The following is an 11,885-nucleotide window of genomic DNA, read 5'->3' as shown; positions in this document are numbered from 1 at the left end:
AAGCATGTTTGGTGGAACGGGTATTCGAACTTGTGACCATCAAATTGCAAGTCGAGCGCCCTAACCACCTGGCCATGCCAGTCCCCTTAACAATGGAAGAAGTTTCTAGCATGCAATGAAAGCAAGACAGAACTAATAAGGTTCTTCTTTCAAACATGGAGAAACAGGCCATCTAAATGTGTGAAGGTCAAGATATTTGTTGCTTATGGTGGAGAATGCCAAGAGCTTGCACGTGAGAATGGGCAAATGGTTGTTCATGACACAGAAGATCTGCATTGTAACTATGAAGAGGCAGATACTCATCTTTTTCTGCACTGACAATATGCTGCCAGACATCAGCCCTCAATTTCATCATATAGTTCTCTGCACCCATTTGTCATCCAGGGTACAAACACTAATGTTTTTAACATTGGAGTTTCTAATGCAAAGCATGTTGAAACAGAATTACAGTTCCATATAGGAAAGGGTAACAGTAAGAAGTATTGTTGAATTTGTCAACAATACCTTAATTTCATTGCTTCACTGGCTGCAATTATATCAGCTCATTTCGTGAAAAGCCAAAGCCTTTAAGGTGTTGGCATATGATGTAGATTTCCAGGCCATATTTAGATAGTTGGGGAGCTCATTCACAGTCAGTGAATTTGTAGTGAAAGGCCTAGAAAGATACATATGCTGATTGTATGGGCAGGAGCACAAGAACATCAATCAGGTGATATACAACGTGTTCCTTATGCTGACAAAGTTACAGACTTGTCTTCCATTCACAGAAGGCTCTTTCAGGAAACATATAATGAGAACTAACTAGTAAACTAAGCTGCTGTACATTCTAGCTATCTTGAACAGCTTCCACACATTCCAAGTCACAAAGGGCGTGGATGGAAGGTTGTGGGAAATGAGTTGATCACTGACTGATGAGATCTGTCCCCTGCTCCAACCATTTTACTTGAGCATACATGCTGTTCATGTAAGAAGACAAGCTGTGAAAATCCATCTGCCACAGGCAAAAGATCTTCTTGTCATCAACATAGTATTTTTTGTACAGATCTATGCATGAGTATTGAATGCAAAAACCCAGTCTCTGTAGAAGATTCTGATGGGGATGACAGACTCTGATGAGTAAAATCATCTAAAAAAAAGAGACTGGAAATGCTCATGTGATTTCAATTTTCTTACATCTGTTGTTTAATATTATGATTACATACACACTTAAATTTATAAATTCTTCAGTGAATTCAAGCAATTAATATATTAATTATACATACATGCATATATCTCTTCTCATACTGATCAAGACAAGTTAAAAAAAATATCTAGCTAAAACGTTTTAGGTATGAAGGTCTGAGGGGTCAGAAAATAAAATCCCATTGCTTATTTTCAAATACACCTGTGGGCCCACTTTCCCCTATCACAAATGTTCTCTCCGAAATACTTGTAAGTTTGAGAAATCATCAAAACAGTGCTCCTTATTGCACTAGGGAAAAGCTCCAGTAATATGAAATAAAGAATACTAAACATGATGTATTGATGATTCCCATAGATTTATACACAGCTCTCCACAAATGGACAAGAAATGGTGCTATTTTCTTTAAATATTTTTGCTAATTAGAATAACTAACTAATATGAAAGTTTTTGCACTGAGGAGTTTGATATTCACATATAGTGATGTTTAAACTGTCTTTATAAAAAAGTCAGGAGAAACCAATAGTGAGTCCTAAAATTGAAAAAAAAAATAATTTTGATGGAGTGGCCCATGAACTAGCTAAATCAATCATTAATTAAGCAGAAAGTAAAAATAGATATATGAATGAAAGCAAATAGTTCTACATTTTGCCAACAAGACAGGAGACTACATAAAAAATTATGATAGAGACACACGTGAGTTCTGGTATGAATGCTAAAATTTTTTTAGTTACTTCACATACTATTAAATTTAAGAAAATTGTCAAATTAACAGTAAGAAATTAAAACAACTACAAAACTTCATGAGAGATTTCATTATTCTCTATATAATTCCTTAAATATTTTACATAAGAAGTATAAAAAAATAACAGTACAGAATTAAAACTACTGAACTTAATGAATGATTTCATTATTATCAATTTTTCTCAGATATTTTATGTAAGAAATATAGTAAATGACAAAACAAAAAATTAAACCTGATGAACTTCATGAGATTTCATCATGCTAGACATTGTTTATTTAGATAAGCTACCTACCGGGGTCACATTTTTCCATAATGGTCCTTTCCACACACTTTTGTCACTACAGTATCTTTCTTTATCACTAAAAATCATCTTGTATGACTTGAAGCAATTCAGATCCACATCAAAAGTAACATCCACATACCCTCTAAAATAACAAAAAGTCAATAACATACTCAGTTTATATGAACTTGACTGATGAGGAAAGACAATGTATATAAATAATTTTGGATACATTAATACAAAAATAAAAACAGACTACTGACTACCTGTACCTACTATGCAAATGTAAATATAAATCAGGCTTAGGTTATACAGCATTTCTTGATATAACTTGTATTTATACAAATGTAAGTATTTTCTCTGTTTAAAAACAAACTAACAATCTATGGATTATGACTTAATTGCTTTACAACTCAAAAAGTAAAAAAAAAAATCTCAAACTCATTATTCCTTTCTATACTGGCATAATTATAAATATATTATCCCCAAGTTTGTAGAAAACATTTTCACAAGTTAATAACGATTCCATATAAAAAAGACAAAAATAAGACCTCAAAAATCATACATACAAGTTAAACCAATGTCTAATTTTCACAATTAGATTAGGTCTTGGATTAAATCAGGTTTGAAAAATTATTAGGAAGCAAAAACACCATAGACACCAACCTTTTGCACTCTAGTGGTACTGTTTTCACTAAACAATTAAGAAAAAGTGATTACAAATCACAAATGAAGAGGTATTTTAATTATAGATGCAACCAAGTGTTACTTATTTATCTTGTTAACCATGTCTCACACTATGAATAGTCACATCAATTGTACTTAAGGTAAAGCAAATATCAGTGAAAGGTAGAAGATGTAACATCCACAGAAGTATATGTGGACCAACAATGTCATCTAACCTGAATACACAATAAACTGGTAAACCAGCATTTCTGTTAATTGGTAAATATCAGTCTGAGACCTTTTCAAAACCTAATTAACTGATTAAGACTGACGACACTGGTCATGTTTACTGGTATCAAACGTTCTGTGAGGAGTAGGTAGAAATGTTGACTGTCACTGATTGGATGAGAAGGCATTACACAAGACCATGCAAGACTACGAGGAATGGCCGTTATGCAATCAAATGAGTGTATGTGTATAAATGAGATTGGCTCTCCAAACTTCTTTATATCTTTGCAATAAACAGACATTAATAGGGAAATTTTTCAAAAATTGTCATTAAAATACTGCAAGTGTAAAAGAAATTGAAGTCTCTGAGGAGCCTGAAAGTGTATGGCATTCAGAAGACATAATTAAAGCTACACCTCTGACAAGTAAAAAAAAATCATAAGATCTAACAATCCTGAGTGGAAAAAGAGCTGTGTGTGGCTATGACACAAAAATGTTGTGAATTTTGCCAAAAAGCTGCAAGGAAAAGTTAATTTACCAAAGGCTTGATAAATATGGAGTTTTCTTCCCTGACAGTGCATGCCAAGTGCAATGATCATATCTTGACTACAAGGGTAAGGAAACAGCAAGCTGAAATGAAAAAGCACTGATAAAGAAAGTCAGTCATCAGCCACTAAATTGATAACTCAGCCTAAAGTTGTTTATAACATTCTAAGTAACCAATTTAGAGCAATGATGGAGTTGCTTAAAGCTGTAAAAATTCCAGACACGAAAATAAACTCGTTAATGTATCGTCATAGAACATATTTTGTTTGAAGAACTGATAAATTTGCTTGATTGTAGATTTTATCCAGTCCTGTTACAGATGAAACTGTAAAAGTAACAATGAACAAAAAGCTTATCGTGTACATGAACGTGGAAAACAAAGAAAAGGCAGAGACTGTTTTTCTTAGCAATCATGATACATGCTCAGGGAGAGCACAGTGTATGTTTCACAAAACTGAAGAAGTGCTTCAAGAGAGAGGAGCAGAAGTCAGTCATGTTGTCAGCCTGGGATCTGACAGTGCCAGCCTAATGAGTGGGAACATATTAGGGTCAATGCCGGCCTTGTGTTGTGCATCATACTGCTCTACCTACACTGGATGCTTCAAAAGCTGTTGACAAAATAGCTGCATACAAAAACACAGTAAGCCAAGTGTTTAAGTTTTATAAATATTCAGCTACGCAAGTACATTGTCTAGGTCAGCTCAGTGCAGCCCTTGATGTTGGAGACCTGAAAAGTCTTAAACAGCCATGCACTGTTCGTTGACTTTCCCTTAGCCGGGCTGTTGAGGTCATTAAGCAAAACTTCCTAGACTTTATATTGGAGCTCAGTGAATAGGCAACTTCTGACAATGCTCAAGCAAAGGGGATTCTGAAAGAAATTCAGATGTATAACATCATTGCATTAACCCACATCCTGTCAAATATGCTGCCATTCATGATAAAACTGCACTTTGTGTTCTAAAAAGATGATCTAAAGCTTCCTATGACTTGGCCAATGGTGCAGGTATCAACTGCAGCCCTAACACATCAAGTATAATTCAGGTCCCAAAGAAACATCCTTCTCTCAAAATCACATGGAACATGTTTGCAGAGACATTGAAATGTCACAGGCTGATGACAAGAGCATCAGATCATGTGGAAGTGTCAAGAGTTCATTGATGCTTTGAAAGCTAGATTTTTCAAAAGTAATCTGGATATTCTAACATGCATGGATATTCTTTTAAATCTGGTGAAATACCCAAACCACAACTATGACTTGCAACAATATGCCGATCTATGCTGTAAATGACCATTTCGAGAAAGAAAAACATACAGAGGACAGGGATTATCACAACACCTGTAATGAATGCACAGGAAGCAAGAAGAGATTCCTTTTGATGATGTATTCACTCAGCGGCTATGAAGGATTAAACTTTCATTCAGCATGCACAGTTCACATGTGACTAGTCAGATGTATCCAGACTGGAAAAAACTTGCAAAAATTGCTTCAGTTATTCCAGTATCGGGTATGCTGGTTGAGAGAAGATTCTCTTTACAGAACAAAATTAGAAATAGAAGTAGATGTCGTATGACTGAGGAAAAAGTGAAATGCTTGATGAAGATCACCAATGCTAATAAAGATATTCTTAAATTTGACTTCAGAATGGCCAGCAGATATTTTCTTGATAAGAAAACTAGGTGAAAATGTCAAAAGTAAAGTTGTGGAAGCATTTTGGAATAGACAATAGTTTGATTGACTATGCTGTAATTTCATGATTTTACTTAATTTGTTTTTGTTACAAAAGAATCCTCTTTATCAGAGAAAAATGTAATTTCTCTTTTTTCACACTGAAATCATAGAGTACGATTTGTATTTTTTTTTTTTTTTTTTTTTTTTTTTTTTTTATACAATAGTTATATTTTCTGTTTAATCTAGCTAATTGCGAGTTTGTATAGTCTTATTTTTGTAATACAGCACTTTAATTCAGTTGTACCATTCATTTAAGTTCGGTTGTATTAAGAACTATCATGGATGGGAAGTTACAAAGTGAAATACACATGCTAAAAATGTAGGCCTACATTTCAATATTTACTGAAAACAAATTATAAATTATTTTATTTAGTGTTTTTATTATCATCATCATTCTTAGTTTAAAAATACGGTTGCCAAGTGAAAGTAGTTTTCCTAGTGTATTTTTCCCTCCCATAAATACATGTGGTATCAGTTTGTTAATAATGGACACTTGTCAGATGATGGTTGTTTCTTTTTGCGTGATGACCAGTATAATGTTTGGTATCCAGTTACCTTGACTGGCATTTTTTTTGTCTAGTGGAAAGGCTGGGAAACTCCACATCTATTCATATATTTATTTATTGCATTTTATTCATTTAGTGTGTACTTATAAATTCTACTAATACATCTAATAATTATCTTTAACAGAAACCTAAAACATAAAATGGGTAGTTTCTCACTCTCAGAGGACTGAAAATGTTAGTTAAAAGTTAAAATAAGTATGTTCAACCTGTAGACTAATTATCTTATTCAATGAATATTACACTAGTTACTTGACACAAAAAAAGTAAAAGTGGCTATTTTCCATAAGGAAAACTAATGCTGTAAGATGTTGATGGTATATAACAGCATGCTTGAAAATACAGATTTTTAACATGTTCAGCCACTTATTATGATGCATGCAAAAAATAATTAAATGTTATCATTATTTAATAAATTCAGCCCTTGCATTCCTAGATAAAATAACTTGAATTTCATGTGCAAAATAACTGTAATTGGTGTACAATTTTTTTTAAGTTTGAAGATTCATCACTTGTTTTATGTAATGAATTTGATTGTCATGCTTCATGTAATTTCTGAGGTTCTGTGCACTGTTTTATAGGTTTTAACTACACCCTATATTTTCCTGAATTGAATAAATAAGGTATTATTTTGTAAATCTGAAGTACATGTAACTGATTATATGCATATTTAGTTTTAGAATATGACCTAGTCAATACATAAAAATAAGCTAGTTGCATAATATCACTACGTTTCTTTAAATCATTTCTGACAACAATAAAGTTAAAGAACAGTTGCTATTTCAAGCAACTAAACTGAGATGAAAAGAATGTGAACATCAGACATGGGGAGAGAGAGAGAGATAAGGTCAAAGTACCAAGTGAATTATGGTCCAAGCTATCAAGAACTACAGGAATGAGGATTGGTTGAACAGAGCAATGGTTGAAGAGGAGGGCTTGGAGACAAAGGCCAAAGCCCTGGAGAACTTTGTCATGTCCAACAGCCTCAAAGGTTTCAAAATCATTGGCATGAAATTGGACTTCTTACTCTCCAAGGATCCAGGCCAATGGGAACAAGATGAAGAGGTTTTGAAGGGCAAAGAAACATGCAACCAGCTCCAAGTCATCAATATAGTCTTCATGGAAGAATATAGCTGCATTCACATGACAGACAAGGATAAAGAACAGTACCTTCTTTTCGTGGTCAAGGAGAACAGAAATAAGTTCCTTGATGCAAGAAAAGCACCATTATGAAAGTTGTAGAAGCAAAGTTTTGATTCTGTAATATGGGAGCATACTAGCATTTTCAAACAATTCATTTTTCTATGGTACTATAGTAAATTTGTTTGTAATAGATTTGTTTCGTTTTTCCTCAACTGTTTCAGAGAGAATTGCATCATGTATGCAATTTTGGTTTGTTTGGATAGCTTGTTGCATGTCTGATGCACACTGTATTACATAGCATCACAGGGGGGAGAAACATCAATGGCCAGTTGTGACCTCTTAACATGCTTTGATTCCCTTAAACTTTTGTCTATTTTTGTTTCTGGTCAATCCTCATAAAAGTATGAGGTGCCCCAAAAGAAATTACTATAAGTTTTTTATGCATTGGATAAGGGCCACCCTAACATATGCTTACACATATATAAAGAGCATATGAATAAGTAAATAAACTTCCATTACAGAAAAAGTCATTCTAACAAACAAACACAAAAGGTATAAAATTACCATAAGGATTTAGTGGATTTACAATTTGCAAAACTTGAAACCAAAACAAGGTTACACAATGTATTTACAAGATCTGATACCTGGGTCTGTGGGATTGCTTTACTGCATAGAGAAGATAATATCTAGCCACACTTTGACCCAGTTCTACATAATTATGTTTGAATTCATAGTAGTAAGATTAGAGCTACACTTACTGTGATGCATATTTTGCTGTGTCAATATAACAGTTCCATGCATGACAACCTGAAAATATAAAGATAGATCAATAAAAATTAATTACAAAAATCATCTTTAAAATTGAAGGACCTATTAAAACATTATATACCATTAACTATAACAGGATATTGATACAAATGAAATTTTAAATCTTATGCTTCTATAATGTGTTTCCAGGAGTTTTCTTCCAAAATTTTTGAAGGTTTTATTTGTAGATGATAATTATATTTAGAAGGATGTCTACCCTCAAAGATATAATATAACTTTAATTTTAGTTTCTTCGTACTTGTCTTTGATTCTTACAGTGCTCATTGTTGAAACTACCTGTTATATCAAAGTTATTTTCTTGAGCACTGTGACACATTTCAAATATAGGCATCTATACCAAGAAACTGTAGGTTTTTCTAAATTTTCTTCTTGAAGCATTTGAAAAGAATGAATATATGGTTGGGAATAGTTTTAAGATCTCTAAACAAACGACATACACGAGATTTGATGAACAAGTTTATTGTTCGAATTTTAATACTGAATCCCTGTCAACTATTATTCCTTTGCAGAAGGCAATTCCAATAGCAGCAGATTTAATTTTCAAAATGATACAATTTTACAGAGGTAAACAAAATCTCATTTTAAGCTTGATAATACTATTTATGATCAAATAGATGGTGTCGTCAAGGGTTCAAAGTCAACATCTAGTCAAGTAAGCCTATTTACATGTTATTATGAAAAATATCCATCTAGAATTTTATATCTGTTAGATACTTTATGTATGTGGACAATGCCTTTGTTATTTGTAAAAAAAAATGAACATGTAGTTTTCATCTCTCATCACTTGATAACATTTTAAATGTTTTTTAATGGTATGTACACCCCCTCATAAAGAGTGTTTCAATGTGCCCAACAACTGCCATTCTACATCACTGTCCCATTCATGGGTAATGAAAGTTAAATTACGAGAAATAAAATCAAAAATATCTTGAAACTATCAACAATTTCAGTGTGTATATCTTCAAAATCAGTATGAAGTAATGAGAACTTTTTCAAGATAAAAGAACAGAATTAATAAACTTCACGCTCTTACACTGTTTATCAATATGTTTTCAACATGGATGAGATTACAAAGGATCAAGCATGCATTTTTTTAGAGCAGTATATAAATGATCATTTGGTGTCTAGTGCTGAAAATTCTTCAAACATCTAGACCAAGAATTTGGTGGAACTGCTGGTGAAAATATCTTTGATATAATAAGTCATTTATCAATGAGCAAGATGTAACAATCAAGAAGACTCTAGCTTTCTAAAAACTAGCATCAAAGTTGAATTACAATGTTTGGTGTGAAAAAAAGCTAAGTACAATATTTGCCCAAATATAATTCACACTTTTTTTACTCCAATTACCCCCCCAAAAAGAAAAAAAATTGACTGCTCATTATATTTCATCATTTCAGAACTGTAAGAATAGAGCTACATCCCCAGAAAGAAAACCTCTTTTCCAATAGATAACTAATGCTTACATGCATAGCACACACACACACACACACAATGAATCTATTTAGCTTCCAAAAATCAGTGGCCCATTGCAGTAATTAAACCGATTATCATTGGCTGTATGTAGTTAATACTTTTTTAGAACAATTTAGAACCTTACACAAAAAACATAATTTTATCTTTTTGTGTCATTTTATACAATACCTTACACAAAAAATATGGGTTTTAATAGAGCAAGGGAGTTTGTGAAGGTACAAAAAAAGGCTACTAAAATTATTCCACATTTATAGCACTAGGCTTGAAGCATGCAAGAATTAAAGGAATTGACTCATGTTTCAAATGCCATTTGCACAGCCAGTTTAATTTCTAATAAAATGGAAAACTTTAGAAATAATAACTATAAAGGTTGAGTTCATACTGTAGTTTCAAGTTTTAGAATCCTAGAAGCTGGTTTGTTTCTAGGACAAAATTAAGTCTTTCCTGGAATATTTCAGAGGACAAGGAACATGATAAGCCTAAATTTACTCCATATTAAAGCTTAATAAAGTCTTTGACTGTTAAAAGTAAAAGAAACTTAATGAACAAATTACCAACTACAATCAGCCACAGTTGCAGAATACTTGCAAACATGTGAACAAAGTGGGCTGTAGGATTTGATAGATATCCAAGTAATTTACTGTAGCACCAAAAGGAACATTCTCATGTTAACCATCTTTTATTTTAAATTTCAGTACATCACCAGTGTGGTGATCAGGAAATATGTATAATTTATTTCAATTCCCTTTGAATGCTGCATTTGTGTACATTATGAAAAATGAAAATTTATCTCTGATAGCAGCATTAGATTTACTAAGGTGGATGAGTTGTTCTTCTTCAATGTAGAGAAACAGTAATGCAAAGTACTGACTGTACATCCACCAAGAACTCAAGTAAAATGATCTTTGGTTCAGTTACACCACCACCCCTGTCCTTCAGATTTCCAGAAGGTTTGAAGTTTTTGCCTATAAAATTTTGAACCTTCTACTACTCTACCATCAGAAATCATATTTTTCACACTATATACAAACTTAGTTTGAACTAGCTATGCACATACAGTAAGAAAATGCTGAACCACTAGTAGGAAATATCAGAAGTAGACAATAAATAAAATTATAGAAACACAGCTGGAAAACATTGTCAATAATGTGTCCAATTTTCACAGAGAAAAAAAAATGTGAAAAACTTTAAATCTGTTTACCTACTGCCTGATTAGTTAACAATTCAGGGCATTCAGATTAAGAGTAATTTAACATCATAACATTAATCTTATACTTCTAATGCTAATGTTACTAGTAAATAACAAAGAATCAGGAAAGGAAGACTTAATATGTACTTACTCTATTAATATTAATAAAACAACAACATTAACTAACTTTTACAAGGCTGTCAACAGGATGTCACTAAAGATGTCTTTTCTTCATGTTACATAGAAGAAAAATCCTGAAGTTATCTTCTCATTTGTGAATGATAGTATTAACAACAAATTTGTAATCTTTATTTCAACTCCGACTTGAATTAAAACTTTTTCAACACAAAATGCAAGAATAGTTTCCTTAATAAATATTTAACTCTGCTAAAAAAAAATGACAAATAACTGGTACATTTTCTATGTTATCTATAAAAAAAACAAAAAACATGCATAATCTATGTATAACTACGACTTGTTTCAATGCTTGTAACTTTTTTAAGAGAAAACTAGTATACACATTTCCTAAGGCTTATGTAATTATGTTATACGACTAACAACTAATACAATCTCCAGATTCTCCAAAGAGAAACAAATAAACAGGTGTTACATATAATAATGTTTCAACTCTTCTAACTTTTGAACTTAATAGTCTCCAGATCCTCCTTAGAATATAACAAATATATCTTATCAATAATTACCCAAGTTTCAACTCCAATAACTTTAGAATTAAATGGAGTTTTCTTTAGTAAAACTGATTTCCCCAAGAATGACAATATAGGTCCACAAAATAATGGGAGAGCCATCAAGATCTACTTTTCACAGTCAGTATAATTATACAGGAAATTTCAAAATTTCTAAGCAATAAAAGTTGAGGAAAGGTTAACATGCAGAATGAAAGGTCAAGAAACCTATGCGAGTGTTAATGAAGCAAGACAACATGCTCGTTCGATACAAGAGGTGACAATTATTTAACCCTTTCTAGATGGGTCAGGGGTGAAAGGCCATGTCATTGCGTTTGTTAAATCGCACTCACAATTTTAATGAACTAGTATCTCATGAATTTATGTCAATAAGTTTGGTATCAATCTGTAGATTATAATTCTGATTTTAGTACTATATATTACCCAATTTTTTAATTTAAAAGCATATATTAAAAAAACCCAGTTAAACATCAATTTCTGTGTGTCACGTGGTATGTTGAATTCAGCACTGGTTCAAATTAGAGGTTTGTAATGTCAAAATACTAAGTCCATAGTTTCATACCAATTAGGAACTCAAATTACAGATATTGACAAGCTAGAATATAAAA

At 32.3% G+C, this 11,885-nt stretch overlaps 1 protein-coding gene across 3 annotated transcripts in view; it reads right to left on the bottom strand.

The window, feature by feature from the left end:
- LOC106478170 overlaps positions 1-11,885 on the bottom strand; it is a 50,424-nt gene that overhangs the window by 33,314 nt on the left and 5,225 nt on the right. For 2 of the 3 annotated variants that reach the window (XM_013938690.2, XM_022381695.1), the window contains exons 2-3: positions 7,839-7,887; positions 2,218-2,350 (exon numbers count right to left, since the gene is read on the bottom strand). In XM_013938690.2, coding sequence (XP_013794144.1) covers positions 2,218-2,350; positions 7,839-7,887 — 182 coding nt within the window. Of the gene's footprint in view, positions 1-2,217; positions 2,351-7,838; positions 7,888-10,760; positions 10,792-11,885 lie in introns of those variants that run through there. The other variant, XM_022381694.1, reaches the window with a different exon arrangement.

This window comes from Limulus polyphemus, unplaced genomic scaffold (genome assembly GCF_000517525.1).
Source record: "Limulus polyphemus unplaced genomic scaffold, Limulus_polyphemus-2.1.2 Scaffold186, whole genome shotgun sequence".
In the NCBI taxonomy this organism is placed as follows: Eukaryota; Metazoa; Arthropoda; class Merostomata; order Xiphosura; family Limulidae; genus Limulus; species Limulus polyphemus.
This window is presented reverse-complemented; position numbering and strand designations above follow the sequence as displayed.